This window comes from Rhipicephalus microplus, chromosome 1 (genome assembly GCF_043290135.1).
Source record: "Rhipicephalus microplus isolate Deutch F79 chromosome 1, USDA_Rmic, whole genome shotgun sequence".
NCBI classification, from domain to species: Eukaryota; Metazoa; Arthropoda; class Arachnida; order Ixodida; family Ixodidae; genus Rhipicephalus; species Rhipicephalus microplus.
Window position 1 is genome coordinate 280,973,380 of NC_134700.1, and position 19,521 is coordinate 280,992,900.

The 19,521-nt window shown below is 43.9% G+C and overlaps 1 protein-coding gene across 1 annotated transcript in view; it reads right to left on the minus strand.

Annotated features, from left to right (window-relative positions):
* LOC142767308 (uncharacterized) overlaps positions 1-19,269 on the minus strand; it is a 65,168-nt gene extending 45,899 nt beyond the window's left edge. Inside the window, exon 1 of the mRNA XM_075868763.1 lies at positions 19,191-19,269. Within this exon, the coding sequence (XP_075724878.1) occupies positions 19,191-19,269 (79 nt within the window). The remainder of the gene's footprint in view (positions 1-19,190) is intronic.
* Between the last annotated feature and the right edge of the window lie 252 nt (positions 19,270-19,521).

Here is a 19,521-nt window from a genome sequence, read left to right on the forward strand (position 1 = left end):
TTTTGAAGCGTGAGAGTGTGGGCGCCCATATATACGTTTCTGATAATGTACGGTGTATCCTACAGAAGTCTTGACGGCGAAACTAAAATTTAGAAAGCCATGAGGTGAGTGAAGATCCCACTTATTCGTACACACATGAGCATGCAAGCTTTTTAAGTCAGCCAAACTGATGTAATGAACATATGGTGTTTTCAAGAAAGAAACGGCGAATAATAGTATACACCTCAAAAACACCAGACGTAAGTGAATATCCCACTTATTCGTACACACATGAGCATGCAAGCTTTTTAAGTCAGCCAAACTGATGTAATGAACATATGGTGTTTTCAAGAAAAAAAAACGGCGAATAATAGTATACACCTAAAAAACACCAGATGGTCAAAATTTCCGGAGCCTTCTACTACGGCATTTCTGATACTGATATCGCGATTTCGGGCCATAGAATCTTAAAAGAGTATTAATTGTATACACTTGAGTTTTTGCGACAATGCAGCGTATCACTATCATACAGCGTCCCCGTCATTTGGCCAAAATGGTTCTCACCTTTCCAGTAACATATTGGATGGTCGCTGCCGTGGGAGTTGTTTCACCGTTAGACATTTTTTATGTCCGCTCATAGGCGTCGGGCCACAGCAGCGTTTATGAAGGCTTTTTTCATCAGAACATTTGAGGGCGACGTCATTAAACCTTTGTATACTATATATATATATATATATATATATATATATATATATATATATATATATATATATATATATATATATATATATATATATATATATATATATATATATATAGTTATAGACTTCGAGAGTAGTGCAGTATAGGAAACAAAACAATAAAATATTTATATATTCCTAACAGTTTCGGCTGGTGGGCCAGCCTCACCCTCACAGTTTAAAGACCCTAAAAAAACAAACAAACCGGGCGAACGAGGTAGCAACAGACAACAAGAAGCAGAAGAAGGAGAGGAACTAGAAAGGAGCGACGGAGAGCCGCCGGAAACGAGCGGGTAATTCTGGCATTGTTACTTGGTATAGGTAAGACGCGCCGCCAGCGGAGGCGACCAAGAAAAACGGAAAAATGTGAAACATGTTGCCGCTTCCTCGCATCCCACACATGGATCGAGTTTTTAAGTTCATGTGGTTCGGCGGCTGGCCCGCGGCATCGGGCCACACACACACACACACACACACAAGAAGCATACGACCCGCTCCAGCTTTCGGAAAATAATGGCCACGTTGGAAAGCTAGTGTGCCCTCCCCCCTCCCTCCATCTGCCCTCTCTTGCAGAAAACTGTACAACCCTTCATGCTGAAAATAAATGAATGGGTATTCTTGTAAAGGATGAACAAAAAATTAAATAATACTAAAAAAGTGCTCAGAAATGAAAATAAAGTCTAATAATACCAACACACGCCGTTTGGTTCACGTAGCATCGAATTCGTTTAGTTTCACGCGCTATATTGAGCAACTTACGTGTGCGACTTCACGTATGTATAAAGAAATTAATTGAGTAATTCAATTTCTGTGTTTTACGAAACGTCGCGGAGGCACGTCAGTCGCCCAGGGCTCTCGTTGATTCCGTGGGTAAGTAATCTGAATTTCTTTATGAAGTATGACTCCCGCTGTTCGCGCTCCCGTGTGTTCTGGAAGCCGGATTGTAGGAGTATGACACTTACGCGTTCGAAAGAGTGACCAGGAAGATTGACATGTTTGGAGAACGGCAAATTGGGGAGGGCCTTTACGTGTGCCCTGTGGTTGTTGAAACGCAAACGAAACGCGGTTTCCGTGTGTCAAATATATTCCTGTTTGCACACCTCACAGCGAATATTGTATACCACATTGGCTAAGTCACAGTTAAGGTCGTCTTTAATTTTGTACACATAGTCTGAACAGGAGGCTTCGGCCGTATCTGTGGTCACCATGTGTGTGCACACCCTGCAGCGAGGTTTCCCGCACAGTCTACAGCCCTGATGGTGGTCGGATTTGTGTGTTTTCGTTCTGACCAATAAGTCTCTCAGGCTTTTATTTCTTCGGTAAACCACCTTGGGCGGAGTCTGAAAAACGGCAGAGAGGCGACTACTCTGTTTAAGTATGTTGAAGTGGCGGTTTAGTATAGAATTCACCCGAGGGGCGGCGGGGCAGTATGTGAGAAATTAAATTTGCCCCTGAAGTTATATCATCTTTATCCCCGCCTTTTTCTCCCATTGTTGATTCTCGGTCCAAAGAGCGAGCGCGCTCAATTGCATTGTCAATTATTTTTTCGGGGTACTTTTGACGCAAGAAGGCTGCTCTCAATTTCTGTGCGTGGGTGTCAAATTGCGTGATTTCAGAGTAAATTCTTCTGTATCTGTGGGCTTGAGAGTAAGGAACACCTTTTTGCAGTGATGGGGGTGACTGCTATTAAATGCAGATACTGTTGGCGATCAGTTGGTTTTTTATACAGGGAAGTAGATATGGTGGTGCCACTGAGTGATACATTGACATCCAGAAACTGAACACTCTTCTGCGAGAACGTGTGCGTGAATTTTATCGAAGGATGCAGGGAGTTGAAACCGGAAATGAATTTGTAGTGAACATAATCTTTCCCAATTCATTTCCGGTTTCAAGAAAATCGGAAAACGTGTTGGAGTTCGTGTCCTGTTCTCGGCGCCGTTCAAATTAATCAGCCTCACCAAATCTACAAACCACCTGAAAACGCAGTCATCAACGGAATGCAGAGTTCAACATAGAAACAGGTATGCGGCATGCTCCCGGGAAGTTGTTTATAGAACCTTCTTTTCATGCGGTGCTTGTTATGTCGGAACGACCGGAAGGTGTCTGAACGATCGGCTGACAGAATATATAAGTGGTTATATCAGAAGAAAAGAAAAGGAAAGGTGCCGACCCGTAACTGTCTCTCCTTACGAGGACACCTCAACAGGTCAGCAGAGGAATGGGATATGGGGAATAAAAGATATAGGGAGAAGGAAGGAGGGATAAAAAGAATAGAAGGAAAATAGACGGAGAAGAAGCCGCCAGTCAACGAGAGGAAAAAAGAAGGAGATAGGAAAGTGGGGATCCGGTCGAAGCAGTCCAAGGGCGGGGTGCCACAATGCGAGAGCTGCACGGCATCAGGAGACCGCGGAGGGCGAACCAGTCGGCGGGAGCTACGCTGAAGTCGGAGATCGCGAGGGCACAACCGTCCAGCTTGAAATCCTCCGAGCGAATGGCTGACAGAACACGCTAACATTGTTAGAAACGGGAAAGATGGTTTTCTTGCGCAGCACTGCACTGAGTGCAATTGTGTTCCCCTCTTCAAGGACAGAGCAACGCTGTACAAGCACAGAGATGTAAGCACCCGAGTCATCGTCGAGGCTGCGCAGATGGCACGCGAACAGGTGCCTTGTATTAGCAAGCCCTCCGTTGCTTTGTCCGAGAAGGAACGCAGGTTCCTCGAAGGTTTCGGTGCGGGCAGGTAGTTATATTATCTTTACCTTTCTGTTTCGTTTTCTTCTAGATTCTTTGCTGTTTTCAGTGCTTTTGTTTTTGTGTTGTTTGTTTTTGTTTTTTCTTACTCTTGTTCTGCTCTTTGTGCCATATGGTTTTTATCACATGGTTACTGTCTCCTCTATATATTTTCGTGCTCTGCGCATTAAACTCAGTTGGAAGTTAGCGCTCGTGTCTTTCGTGTCCTTCTTGTCTCTGTGTCGTCGTTTTGGTCTCGCGCTATAACTATCACCATCGTCCAATGTGGCCACTATTTTCCGAAAGCTGGAGCACGTTGTATGCTTCTTGTGTGTGTGTGTGTGTGTGTGGCCCGATGCCGCGGGCCAGCCGCCGAACCACGTGAACTTAACAACTTAACAGCGAGGAAGCGGCAACATGTTTCACATTTTTCCGTTTTTCTTGGTCGCCTCCGCTGGCGATGCGTCTTACCTACACCCAGTAACAATGCCAGAATTACCCGCTCGTTTCCGGCGGCTCTCCGTCGCTCCTTTCTAGTTCCTCTCCTTCTTCTGCTTCTTGTTGTCTGTTGCTACCTCGTTCGCCCGTTTGTCTCTTTTTTTTTGAGGGTCTTTAAACTGTGAGGGTGACCCTCTGCTACGGGAACTTGTACCATTTCACTTAGATCCTCCGAAGAAGGCGGGTCCACCAGCCGAAACTGTAAGGATTGAATAAATATTTTATTGTTTTGTTTCCTATACTGCACTATTCTCGAAGTCTATAACTTTTATTACGGGAGCCGGAAGAAACTCTGATCATCTGTTATATATATATATATATATATATATATATATATATATATATATATATATATATATATATATATATATATATATATATATATATATATATATATATATATATATATATATATATATATATATATATATATATATATATATATATATATATATATATATATATATATATATATATATATATATATATATATATATATATATATATATACCAATTCATGTAGGTTGCCTGTAGATGTCATGAATTGTATCGTGTATGAAAGTGTACTGCGTTTGATATGTGGCGCTCAAGCGGAGCATTGGCACGCAATATTCAGAAAGTTATACCCCTGCCTGCAAAAATAGTACTCATTATGCTTCTGAAAGGAGAAGCAGTTTCGGGGCTACTGATGCAAGTACGCTTGCAAGGTGCCCTCTACTCCATTCATTGAATTGGTGGCTGGTGTATTGCTCATTGTGTGACACCTGACTACACAATTCGCATTGTGTGACACCTGGTTTTTAAATGTTTGTTCTACCGCGTTATATTCGGACATGTCAACGCGGTTCCTTTCCGACATAACGCTTGTATATAGCTTTTTTCTTTTGCGTTCAAGTTTCGACGAGCACCGGGATGGCTCAGACACACATTATGTGAAAAACGAGAATGGCGGTACAAAATGCTGACCCAGAGGTTCATTCTGCTAGGGGGTATTTTATTGAATATGCAGTATATATACGAAAAATGCATTACGTTCAGAATGAACCACCAGAAAAGATGTAGTTTGATTGCAGCAGTTTTAAATCTTCGACAGCTGCACCTTCTGCTACCATCTTTGTTATGTGTGTTTTTTTCAAGTATCAGCGTGTTGAATATGCATGTTTCTGCCAGAAAATTATGAACTTTAGGTAATAAAAAATAAAGAAGATAAAGAAAAGCAGCGCTTGTACGCTTATTGTCACTATAAAACTGCAACAGTGCACTTCTCTACGATACTGTGTACTATTTTAATACGCATTTTAATGAATACCATGGTAAAAAAACCGGCATGGCTCAGATGTGGAATATTGAGCTGGCATGGAGAAGACCTATAGGTTCAAACCCCGTTCGATCCTATATTTTTTATTTCGAGTTTTTTTTTATTTTGGGCGATTGTGGTTACGGACACTGGCGGCGGCGGCGAACAACAACGCAAGCCTTGTTGGGATCTCATAATGGCTTTCACTGTAATATAGCCTTTCAAACCACTCGAACGTCTGCAGTAAGCCAACATAGAGCGAAAAAATTTTCTAGCGGCTTTTCGCATCCAATGATCAATTGAAGAAGAGCCCATATACGAAGCATTCTGCAAGTGACAACGTATGACCTCATCGAGCTGCCCCCTTGCGTCAGTTGCAAACGGAAGCGTATATATACGACGTGCTCTCTCACTCGCACCATATAGCGAGGCACGTCGCCAGTCGTCTGCTGCCAACGTACAAGCCAAAGGGAGCCACCGGCCGCGCCGTCTGTCATCCACGCCGCACACGTCGCTGCCAAATCACTCGTGCATGACGCTGCTGTACCTACGTGCGATTGTCCAATCAGTGAAGAGATCCATCATACGTTGGCTCGGTGCCTCCCACTTCTAATTGATTTGATTGCCTTTCCTTGCTCGCCAGTCGCGATATGTACCAGCGCCACCTTACAACCTTCTAATCTTTAATTTACGTTTCGTCGTTCTCGATTTGCGGACATATTTAGCAGAAATAAAACATAGAAGCTGGTCCTGTAGGGATGTCCGTTAATTATAAGCTCGTAAAGGTGTACGTGTGTGTCAACGTCTGTGGCACACGCGTCTGCAGTTGGTCATGATTTGCAGCCAACTTTCACGGGACATCGTTTTGTGCTATCCGGGTGGGTGGGTTGAGTAAGTGCGTCCGGTTTGCAGCGCAATGGGCGAAAAAATATTACCCACTCGGCGTCACTCATCCGACTCTCGCATTTAACAGCGTGTACGCCCTCGTGTTCCCCAATTCCTGCGATTTGAACGACTGTTCTTGGGTGGTGCGGAAACGAGCTGTCACTGTTGAGCGGACAGTTTAATTCGCTTTATTGTCTCAGAGTTGCAGCTTAAAACAAAAATGTTTTATGAAGTTTGAGCAAGACAGACTGTCAAAGAAGGAACGTATGTGTTCATCTGCTGAAATATTTGACTCCGCTGCACTTTGGTTGGTCGTTCCTTTGACGTTCGCAACAAAAGTGCAGCTTGAGTAATCTTGTAATGAGAAAAGAGCTGTTGCGGTGACCTTCTTCTGTTCACATTTGAGTAACGAAGCCAAATGTATTAGCTATGTTCTGTGGCTGTAGGTTTTCAAGCAAGTACTTTCACATGTATTGGCCTACTCGACAGCAAAGCTCCGCTATATTGCCAGTCGTTGTCAGGCCAGATTTCCTGTGCTCTTTTTTTTGTTACATCTCTGTGGTAAGAATGTGTAGAGCTCGAACTAAAGCATTCTTAATGCGTCAAGTATAGGTATATGCAAAACAGTATCAAGTCAAGCTCTCACGAGATACACGTACATTATATTAAAACAATCCTGTTTTTGGTGTATTATAGACATTGGTCATCAATATTAAATATCCCATGGTTTAGTATACCGACTCCGTGCTTAGCTCTGTATGTCAAGATTGAAAAGAAAAAAAAAGATAAAGTGTAACTTTTCATAATCTGAACGTAAGGTGGTAGAATATGCTTGTAGGGTACATCATTTCAGCGTGCCTAGCAAAAGTATGAGAACAAAAATAAACAATGATATGACCAGTAAGCAAAGACCACGATTTATTCTTGGTGCACCATTCCACTTTTCTTCCCCACCACTTCTTGCTCCCTCGCAAGTTGGATACTTTCTACATGCACACTAAATGCACTCCATGGGCAACTCGGGCATACCATATTACACTCTTCCAACTTATTATAACCTGTAATCAGGCTATCACAAGTTGGAAAGTGCGGGAATCAAAGCTTGTGCTTGAACCGGATGCAGAACTTGCTCGTTACAAAGCGAGAAAATTAAGCACTTGCACTGCACCGAGATAAACAATCAAACATCTCCCGCTACTTCGTCGCATTTGCTCTCGTTACGACGAGATTTGCCAGAAGCGTACACCTTACACGTTCTTCTGTGTTACTTTTTTTTTCGCTTTTTGCTCGAGAGACACACATCGACAATCCTTTCACTGTCGTTGCTGCCATGCACGGCCGCGCCAAAAAGCACGGATTCAGACGACGCGCTAATGATATCTCTCTATCCAAATCAGGATCAGCGGATTAAGTATGTCCAATAACAAGAGAGCAATCCGACGAGATTACACGTGCTACTTTTTATTTCTTTTTGTATAATCCCCCGGCTAATATAACCGTAGCTATGAGAGCACTAAACGTCGAAAAGGCTAGAAAATAAAATCGAAGAATCGTTATCCGGTGTACGGAGGAGTCCCTATAAGTTCGAAAGGATTGAGCATGCAAGTCGCAAAGACATATAGTTGATTGGAATGTACTCTTCCCTAATGAACAGGCTCGAGCATCTGTAATGAGCGACTCCTTTTTCGTTATCTCTTCGCTATAGAGCTGATCGTGAGTGCGATGAAGACAAAGAGTTTCAGAGCTTGGCAGTACAAATAATCTAGTTACAGGGATGATTTGACTTGATAGGAACATGCGAAAGTGACGACAGGAAGACCATGCAATGAAGATGCGCATGCACATAGAGGGGATCAGTAAGGTTCAACGAAAACATTTGAGTGGTGATGGATCTTCGATTTCTTATTTTTTTTTATTCTCGTATTCGAGTTTGCCCGGGAATGAGAGCGTCACTGTCAATAGTATGCAATGGCCGAGTTATCAAACGTAGCGCCGTGTGCATTGCAGCAGTTGGAGCAGGAAAGACAGTGCCTTGCGAAACACAACAATGTTTTATTTCATTTTCATTTTTCACTTCATTTATTCACAGAGCAGAGGGGATGAGAAGAAAAAGCTCAGCAAAGCTTGGCTAGGTTTTTCAGCATCACGTACTCGCCGTACACACATTTTGTGAAAAGATATACAAAACCAAAATAAAACATTCATTACTTGCAAACTCATCTGCATTTGAAACAAATAAGCACTCAGATTACTTCATAAAGGTCACTTGACGTTTCAAAGTGCAAATTGCAAAGCGCTTCATGAGGAAAACGCTAGGCGTTCAGACCTACAACACATATATGAATGTCAACATCATTTCGTGGTAAAACATTCAAAGCACAAGGTAATGTAATTCTTGACAAATGGGCATCGTTAGTATAACGTGAGTACTTTATTTTTATATATCTTAGCCTCAATCTCATGTTTACATAGACTCTATATACTTTATATAGAAAATGTATCTGGATGGATGGATGGATGGATGGATGGATGGATGGATGGATGGATGGATGGATGGATGGATGGATGGATGGACGGATGGACGAATGGACGGACGGACGGACGGATGGACGGACGGACGGAAAAAATTATTTATACGTCCTGTACAGGGTGTAGCCACCTGCCTGTCTAATCCCACGTTGGGACTGTGAGGTCAAGCCTCCAAGCCCTGTCATGGGCGTACTGGACAGTCAGGACTTGGGGGATATAGTCGTGAGACTTTATCATCCCTGTAAACCGTTCCCGGGAAATGCCATGGCCAGGCGACCCACACTCTCAGAGCATATATGCTCAAGCCTGCATACTTATTTCTTGCATGCCTTGCAAACAACATTCATATATTTTATATATGAATGTTGTTGAAGGCTGTGCCGGTGAGTAATAAGACTGCGTCTGTAATTGTATAAGTGTGACCGCTTGTGCTCTTTTTAGTCTACTGTGAGGGGGTGCAAACTTTCTCCTTCCCAGGTAGTAATGTTTAGTAATTTCATGATATGTGATGGGCTTATTCCGTTGTAGATTTTCAAATTCAACAGAATCAAAGCCATGTGTAAAAGTGGCCCGTCCATAAGTTCGCGGGCAATGCTGTTGGCCGATTCATTTGGATTCATGGGAATGTCATCGAGTGATTCAAGGTGCGCTGAGAACCAATATATGTAATGTGTATCAATTGCGCGCTTACTATTATAATTTGAACTGTTTGTTTTGCGATCCTGCCACTGCTGAAAGCTCTGATGGGTAGTTTTGAGTCACTGCATATCTCGGTGCATCGATCATCCGTCAGGGCCAACGCGATGGCAACATGTTCAGCGACTTCCGGTTTAGAAGTGTAAATCGTGGCGCAGTTCGTACACCTGCCCTAGGGGTCAACTACTACCGCGGCGAACTTATTTCGGTCTTTGTATGAGGCTGAGTGGACAAAGCCTTCTTTACCTAACTTCTTCAATAAAGCCTTAGCCCGGGCTACCCTTCGGGCGACGTTGAAAGTTTGGTGCATATTTCTTGGTAACGGGGCAACCATGATGCTCTCAACAAAGTCCTGTAGTATCTTGGTGTACGTCTCCTGGTCGATGACAGGGTTGATCACGATTCTATCGAGGATCGATCTCCCCTTGCAAGTTGTCGAGTCTTGCTATTTGTGACCTTTCTTGAGCCTCCGCAATTTTTCTAGTCGTGTTGTGTACCCCTAACTTAAGCAATGTTTGAGTGCTGGTGCCAAGCGGGAGACCAAGTGCACTCTTGATGGCTTTCTTGATCACCGCATCGAGCTTCTGTAATTGGGTTTGTGTCCAGTTATGCATGGAAGCTGCATATGAAATATGACATAGCACGAAAGAAATGATCAACCTGATAAGATTGCCCTCTTTCATGCCTTTTTGTCTCCCTGCAAGTCGTCTGATTATCCGGTATGTGTTCTCTGTCTTGAAGAAAACTTTCTTGAGTGCCACGTAATTCTTGCAGCTTGTATCTATAAAAAAGACGAGCACCCTAATCGTGTCCACTCTGGGTATATTTACCCCGTTTTCGGTCAATATCTGTATGTCACTTTCGGATAGTGGCTTCCAGCCCTTAAGTGTCCATCCTTTCACTTTTCTGTAAAGTAATAACTCCGATTTGTGTGGCGAGCAACTGAGACCAATGGGCCTCAAGTATTCCTCCACGGTCTGCACCGCTTCTGTAAGTGCATCTTGTACCTGTCCTTCACTACCACCAGTACACCATATAGTAAAGTCATCAGCATAGATGGTGCACATGGTGAATGTTGCTCATATTGCTAAGTTTCCGGGACAGACTGATCATGCACAGGATAAAGAGGACGGGAGAGATCACAGAGCCTTGAGGAGTTCCACGATCATTGAGTTGAGCCACATCCGAGTTGGTGTCTCCTACTCTTAATCTCGCTGTACGTGCTCCTAAGAAATATTTTATGTAGTTATACGTTTTCAATCCAAGTCCAATTTCCTCTATTGTTGAAGGATGTATTTGTGCCTGATGTTGTCGAATGCTTTCTTCATGTCTAGTCGGAGGATGGCTTTGGTATCTCTAGAGTACCCGTCTAGAATGTGGTGTTTAATATGCTTCATAGCATCCTGAGTAGATAGTGAGGATCTGAAGCCTAGCATATTGTAGGTGTATATGTTGTTGTCCTTCAACAAATCCTTAAGCCTGTTGAGGATTGCGTGCTTGGCAACTTTACCTGCACATGATGTTACCGATATTGGCCGCAAGTCCTCCAGACTTGGAGGTTTACCTGGTTTCGGTGTTAGTATGACTTGAGAAAGTTTCCATTAATCTGGAACTTACCCCGAATTACATGCTTGGTTAATAAAATCAGCAAGTCATTCAATAGAGGGCTCGTCGAGATTTCTGAGTGACTTGTTGGTCACGCCATCTGGGAGAGGAGCCCACTTTCTGTTTAACTCACTCAACACACTTCTGATTTCAAATAAATTGAAGTGTCGATCTAGCTCCGGCTGAGGGGCTCCCCGGTATTCCGATTGTGGAAATTGTTCTTGCTCCTTAGCGACCGTGGTAGGTATTTGTCGATGAGTTGTTTAGTACCTGTTTCAATGTCTTGATTTTTAAGGGCTATGTGTATGGCCCGGGCCAGGCAGTGTATCTGGTGGGACCTGGTGCCTTGCTCATCTAGGAGGTGCTTAATGAGTATCCATGCCTTGCCGTTCCTGATCTGCCCATGAATCGTTTCACAGAATTCATCCCACTGCTGCTTACATAGGTTGGTGCAGTGCAGTTCGATTTGTTTATTCAGTTCTGCTATTTTCTTCCTTAGTTTACGATTGAGTCTTTGAGTCTGCCATTTCTTAATAATGGCCTGCTTTGCTTCTATTAAGTGGGCTATAGTTTAGAATCTATCGCCTCCACGTTAGCGTCAGTGAGAAGCTTTTTGGTGGCTGCCTTTATATCAATCCTGATGGATTCGCACCACTCTTTCAGGTTTGGTTTGGCAGCATTGGGTTCACTTTGCGTTCTAATCCTGCGAAAGCCATCCCAATCAACAACCTAAAATTCTTTAGGGCGGCCTTTCTCAACCTTCAGCGTAACCTCGAGAACATAATGATCAATGCTGAAGTTTTGACCGGTATTTGTTCACATGGCATACCCTACGTTCTTGACAAAGGTTAGGTCGGTTGTGGTGTAGTTACAGACAGAATTGCCAACTTTCGTGAGATACCCTTTATCCGTAATCAAGACCAGGTCTTGCTCGTCCGTATGATGCCAGAGATTCCTGCCTTTGGGGTTTGTCGCAGTATATCCCTGGAGTTCATGAGCAACGTTGAAGTCCCCTAATATGATTAGGGGCCTTGCGTCCACAAGTTTAGAAGCTTTCTAGAAAATTATCTTGAACTTATCTTGCTTATCTTGCTTATCTTATTATCTTGAAATTATCTTGCTTATAGTGCTTCAAGTTACTGATATTTCTCGTACTTTTGCAATGCTAATAAGCTGCTAATGCACCTATTTGAATTAATCTTGCATAATGTGTGCCACGGGCTGAAACTTGTGTGTTTCTATAGTAGACGTCACCTTAAAGCGTGCTGTGTAATGTTAGCTACACCAATGGCATACCTTTTCCAGTTGAACAGTCGTAGCAGGCCAGTATCAGGGAATTTCTCTTGCTTACCAAGCTGCGTGCTCTCCGAGCTAAAGTCTTGCTGCTCTGGATCTCGCATACGTGAGAATACCTGGGGGTGAGAAGGTAGACTCAGTGAAAAATCAGGTGCGCCGGGCCACGCACTCGTCGCCTCAGAATAAACTCTAGGCACACTATGCCGCTACCGCTGCTGAACTCGCATACTGACCCTCAATTGGCCATAAGGGAAACCCAAACTCCGATTCCGGACCAGGGGTCTTCTATACGGAAAAAAAAAATTACCCCATCTCCCCGAAAGGGACAATTGGGTGATGCGGAGCTTCGCAGGGAGTTTCAACGGTGTTTTTAACGGCAGTGTTTGCCGGCATGGGATGTTATCCTTGCGGCTGACCTAGCATGCTAATACGTTGTTAACCTGGTTCCGCATCACCCCATGGTCCCCTTCGGGAAAATGGTGTAATTCTTTAGTTAACGCGCATGCCACGAATACAACGCAGACGTCTTCCTGGACAGCTGAACCTCGCTGTCTTTTACTCACTGTTTCTTCTCATTCTTCGATGTAGTTTACACCATTCCAATTATAAATATTATTGTTCTAAAACAGCCAACCAAATTACAAACGGAAAACAAAGAAAATCTTCGCACACTCTCTTTGCTTTGTGACTTATCTCTTATGACTTAAGGCCTGGTATTTGCGCAGATGGAGAAGCTCGCTTCAAGTCCTACAAGTGGAGTTTCTGTACGAGTATATTGCCTATACATGTGCTTGAAAAAGTCGGGAAACAGATGATGCACATCCACCTCGCCGCGGCCGCACGAACATGTTGACCGTGGTGCACGTTGAATTCGGAACGAAAGTGCTTTGTGTAAGCATTTCTTAGTTGTGAAATGATGCATTTGCGGGTCGCCACGTCGTGGTATAGTTACTTCTTTCAAGGGTTTCAGAAATACGCGCAATCTCCTCAGCTCGTCCTCAACAGCCCCAAGACATTTCGTTTAATGAGAATACAAAGGGCCCCCACCACGGTGGTCTAGTGGTTAAGGTACTCGGCTGCTGACCCATAGGTCGCGGAATTGAATCCCGGCTGTGGCGGCTGCATTTCCGATGGAGGCGGAAATGTTGTAGGCCCGTGTACAGAGATTTCGGTGCACGTCAAAGAACCCCAGGTGGTCGAAATTTCCGGAGCCCTCCACTACGGCGTCTCTCAGAATCATATGGCGGTTTTGGGACGTTAAACCTCACATATCAATCAATCAATACAAAAGGGAAACTAGTGGCAACTTCTGAAGCAGGAATTAGCAAATACAACAATATTGCCTATGTTAAAAACTGTAGTACCGCAGAAACACGTTTATGGGACTCAGCTTCCTAAAATAAGAAGAAAAAAAATTCAAGCCACGCGTATCCTTCAGTAACATTATTTCAGTTTCCTCCAAACATTAGTACTCAACATTCACGTAAGTTTTCCGATTCATCACTCAAAAACTTCGCATGCCGCGTTCGGTTCATGGGAACGGCTTATTCCAGGGTTGAAGGTGCACACGCATTGAATTCAAACCCTAAAAAAAAAAAAAGCATCAACTGCCCGTAGCCGCTTGGTTTCGAATTCTGGCAAAATTCTAAGAAGCAGCAGGCATTACAGCGAAACCAAATGACATCCCGCATACCACGCGCTGCCGAATACAGCACACGCTGCGTCGGCGACAGTCCTGAATGGAGACGTGTAAGCCTTATTATAATAAATTAGGGATTGCCGAGGATTACAACGACAGAAGCTAAAGAGCTTATTAGATGAGATTACGCATGTATGGGGCAGAGCACGGCAATGTGCATAGGCGGGGCGCAGAGTTTGATTGCGGAATTGCGATTTGCATCGAAACAAATATGATTCCGAAAACTAGAAATATAATTTATTAATCTTCCCGTCTCTCCAAGGATCACGTAGGCTTGCCACGAGCAGTGGTCTGAAAACCTGTGATGCACAGGCTTTTCTATTTTTTTTCTAATAGAACAGACATATTAGTATCAAACGTCGAGGACGAAAGAAAGGTAGAGGGACTGGAAGGTCAAAGGGAATAGGTTGCTTTCTTTTCCGGTACTTACTCCCAAGTGAGACGAGTTAGAACGGGATTAAAAAAAGAGGGACATGGAGACACTCCTCGCTCCTAATCAATTGTACTGAAACCAAAGCATGCACTAGGAATGAGTGGTTCGGTAAATTCGACTGAACTGGTTTAGAGACGGCTCTCGGAATTTGTAAACTTAATTAGGCGAGTGGATTGGAGGCAATTAAAAGACAGGCCATCCGTATTTAACGAGGCAGCTGGATGCCTCACACACAATGCTTAGTTAGCAGCGGGGACAGAGCGCGAGCTTTGGTCAGCGATGAGATCGACTAAACTTAACTAAGAGAGGTCAATGAACACTAATATCTGATGTCTTCGGACAAGCAATTTTTTATAGCTGCAATACGATTAAAGAAAGAAGAACATTGAGAAAAAGAGAAAATGCGTAGGATCATTTTATTGGGAGTTTAAGAGCTCTCTTTCTTTTTGTTTCAATGCCCATTGGCAATTAGTGAACGAAAGATATTCGGCCACTGTTCTTCATTTAATCTGAAAATATCTTTTTCAGGGGAATTAAATATGGCCACACGCTTGTTTTTGAGCAGGAGGTACATGAAGTTTAATTTCATTCAGAGTTGCGTACTGTAGGTATTTAGCTGTGTGCGTGCGCGAAACATTGTGGGTTTCGTTAACATAACGTCACTTGAGAGAAACAGAAAGAGAACGAGAACCCTTAATCAGCAGGCAGAGAATTCAGTCGACGTATACTAACCAGTGACATGTTACTCGGAGTGAGAAGGTGACTGGGGATGAAAAGACAAGAAGAAGAAGCGCAAAAAGTGTAAAAGAAAATGTTTAGGTAAATAAAAATATAGGAAAATGAAGAACACTTTCCAAAGACATTTCGGCAAAAGTCTGTGACCCTTCGACTGATCAAGCCACCTCTCATTTTTACACTCCCAGTGCAACGGCACACAAACGAAATGTGCGAGTCATAGAGTTTCATACAACATATTACCTTGAGAGGACTTCAACGCAAGTGTTCATGCACGTTCCATCAGCTTTGCTTGTACCACTATGGGAATGATGGATGACGGGAAGTACAGGCTTCGGATCAGTGTCGGACGAATTTCGTTCTCAATATTCGCGATGCTTGTTTTCCCAGTGCAAAACAAAGTTATATGAAGTTATTCGCAAGTATGACTTGCGTAGTTATTTCGCGCGTTAAACTATTTGTTGCAAGAAGTTTCTGTGATGGTGACACGGAAGTGTACCCTGAACAATTTTAACCACGAGGGTATGCATAGCTCTGCCATTATGTCCCAGGTTTGACATTAGGAATAATGAATCAAGCTTTACAATCTTCGAGTACAAATACGTTTATTTTTCCATCAAAAGTACGCATTATCTATTTATAGAAATAATAGGACAGTATTGAGTGAGCAACCCTCAACGTATCGTCTACTGCGGTGCCAGGTGCATCTGTCCAAATGGCCTGCCCCAAACGTGTCCCTCATTTCGTTGTGAAGTCGAATGAGAGGAGCCGGCTTTGCCATCCTTTTGCAGTCGATTTGAACGAGTTTAAGCAAGACGTGCTTAAAGGCCTGACAACTGTCCAGAGCTGTCTCTTATACTCACTCATAAGAACCCTGTTTTTCTCATTGAGAAATATGTTTATACGTTTATTCATTCATTGAAAATGGCGAAAAATGCTCTGTGGCGCCTCTGGTAACCACAACTTTGATTGTTCGATGTAACCTGCCACGTCACCGTAGATTAGTGTACGTGGCGAATAATTTTCTTGTTAGTATTAAAATATTGTTTGTTTGTTTATAGTAAAATTTATTACTTCATAGAAATCTGCATATAGGCCTGCGTTATAATAGTACGCAAGTGGCACAGCCTTCACTCGACGTAATGATTCCACGCTCGTCAGCGCGTCTTGAGCATATTTTATGCTTGCTCATGAAATCATGCACCAATTTCCAGGTAGCTAAGATTTTGGAGTGACGTAGTTTTTCTCACTTTGTCTCAGAAGTAACGCGTGTATACTGCTACTATCAGCCTATTCGGCATATGCGCAGTGACGTTTTTTGTGACTTGGCTAGGCTCGAGTGTTGACAGAGTAACGACAACGGAGAAAAGCCCTTTACGACACAGTCGTAACAACCTTGAGCGCAGGCACCCCGCCGCGGTGGTCTAGTGGCTAAGGTACTCGGCTGCTGACCCGCAGGTCGCGGGTTCGATTCCCGGCTGCGGCGGCTGCATTTCCGATGGAGGCGGAAATGTTGTAGGCCCGTGTACTCAGATTTGGGTGCACGTTAAAGAACCCCAGGTGGTCAAAATTTCCGGAGCCCTCCACTACGGCGTCTCTCATAATCAAATGGTGGTTTTGGGACGTTAAACCTCACAAATCAATCAATAAATCAACCTTGAGCGCAGGCGCACGCAACGCGGCGCAAATAAAGGGAAGCTGTATAAAAAAGCCACATCGCCTCAATGTAATGGCTTATTTAAAAAATAGTAGTAAAGCTAAGAATAAACGTAATAAAACGCAGTCACAGGAACTGCTGTGAAATCATAACAACGACAGCATACACTCATCTTGTGACGCCGGCGGCAAACTCCAGCTGAGAGTGTCGATATAGTTGTTATCACAATAAAACAAATTTTTGCAAAGCCGTTATTTCCCTGGCGTCTTCGAATGCTAATGTTCCTGGAAGGGGCTTCTGTATCCCCACATTGCGAAAACGCTCGTCGCCTTCTTGTCCCTTTGTCGTCGTTCTGTTCTCGCGCTATAACTATCGTCATGTCATACCAACTAGTCCAAACCGCCACACTTCACCAACGTCTTGACAGAAAGCGTTTCCTTTTGTTTTGTTTTCTGAAATCTCTGGTACAGAGTATTCATATGGTTAAAATACATTGGCACTCGGCGAACGTTCACGCTTAGCTGAGTGGTCAAGACACTTGCCTTTGAATTGTTACGCCCCAGGTTCGCAGCCAGACCCCTCTAATATATCTTTCTTTTACTACTTCCTTACCGAAGATTTATTACATTGTTCAACACCATAGTATTCAAATAATGTACATATTCCCCCTTCAAAATGATATCCAAGATGTGCTAGTTGCTCATGCATGCTGTGGGCGGGCAACTTCGTAGTGACGCGACAAACCTTACTTGAATGTTCTTAGGGTAATAAATATGTGTGATAATGAGTGATAATGAGCGCACTTAGACGGCAAAGGCACTTATTTCGATAAAAAAAAACGATCTCTATTCCTTCTGTCTTTTTTTTTCATTTGGTGAGCCTGCTTCCTTTGCCCTCTTCCCCAGCACATGGTAGCCAGCCTGTATAAGGACGGGCTAACCTCCCTGTATTTCCACTCCTTCCTTCCTCCTTCTTTCTCCCGAGCTCAAGGTTCCCTTGACGCGTTGGCTTCCCCGCAATGTATGTCGAAAAGCAGTCGAAAAAATTGGCTCCGTATCTGCATTGCAAATGTCGTCGAAAGACGATAGTCTTGTGTGTGAAGAGAGTGAACAATTTATTTGATGTTCTGCGTAAGAAAATCGGTGAATGGTATTCTGGAGGCGCTGCGTTAGAGTGCCTCGAGCGTGCAGGGGAGGCGAACGAGTGCATCAAGTCCCGTCACACGTGAGACATGAGCGCCATCTGGCAGTATTCTTCGACAACGAAGCACGTGCCTCTGAGGCGTGCGTGCGCGCCCGTCTCAGAGGTGATAAGGCGTAGAACGCAAGGCAATGGGTAGGTGCCTCCACCGTGTCGTCTTAGCAAAGCGTTGGAAACGCTCGCCTTTTCGCGGAAGCCTTGCATGGTCAGCGCAGCGTGATAAGCGCTACGGTCCTTATGTATGCCGTTTCTAGTAAAAGACGCACACGCAGAATATATACGTGTTGTTATGGTGCCCCGGACATGCGCTATAATTGCTTATTAATTGACGATTGCACAAGTATGAACGCCAAACCTTGAGCAACATTGGTGGGCGCTGCGGATGGGGTCGGCCGTTTCAAGTACCCGGTGCCGTTAAGAGTGGACAAACAGACAAATGTACAGACATACAGGCCAAACTTTTTGCGTCGAAGGTCCCGAAGAAGCACTATCGTCTTTAAAAGTTGAGGCCCTTATCCCACCTGATAAGGCTCAGCTTTTGTCTGACGTCACACCGTGCAAGGAAGGTTATGCTGTACGTTTGTACTAGGGTCTCCGAGCTGAAGCTTCCCCTGACTCGTTGGCTTTCCCGCAATGCATTTAAAAATGCAGCTGAAAAAGTTGAGGCCCTTATCACCCCTGATAAGGCTCAATTTTCGTCCGACGTAACACCATGCAACGAAGGATATACTGTACCCAAAGTCAATCTAAATAGGTCGCGAAAGTCGGAACGAAAAGTGGTCCGAAACCTGGTGCTTCAGACATCAACAACAGCGCGACAAATGAAGAGCGACTAGGTGAGAAGAGGACAAATAGTGAAAACAAGAAAATTATTGAAACGTTTATTTTCATTAGTTCTGATTTATTTGTTACAAAACTTCAGTAGATTACTTTAAGAAAACTTTAGTCTTTGGTATGTGGTTGAGCGCCTGATTTTGCTCGTTTAGTTTCAGAAACAGAGGAACACATGCTGGCAGTCTGGTAAGATGAGCCAACGTTTTTGCCTTGGAGCAATTGTTTAGTTCGGCGTGTGCTTAAGTTCGGTGTATTGCCAAGCTAACGAGGCATCGCTCACATTTCGTGCGTAGTGGTTTTGTGCGTACTCTCAGTTGTTTGCCTATTTATTTTTGCGCTGTTTGCTGGTGTGGCATTTCAGAGCTCAACTAGCTCACAGAATCTGTCGAGAGCCGCTCCTGTGACTGCCGACTGCTTTTGCTGGCGCATGGCTGGCGGGCCCTCGCCTTCGATCATGGTGAATGCGACATGCTAGTCAACAAGCCACTGTACTCTATACGTCACCAACCAGATATTCTCAAGGATGCTGTCCCGATGTCACAAAACGAGCGCTCAAAAAAGAGCGCGCCGCCAAATTCTCGCGACGACGCGCCGAGAGGTCAACGATAAAAAAAAGAAAACAAGCATCCAAAGACTCGCCGGGCGCGCGTCCCTCTCCCCTCGGAAGCGTAGGTTCGCCAACGGACCTCCTCGTATCGGCGGCCGAGC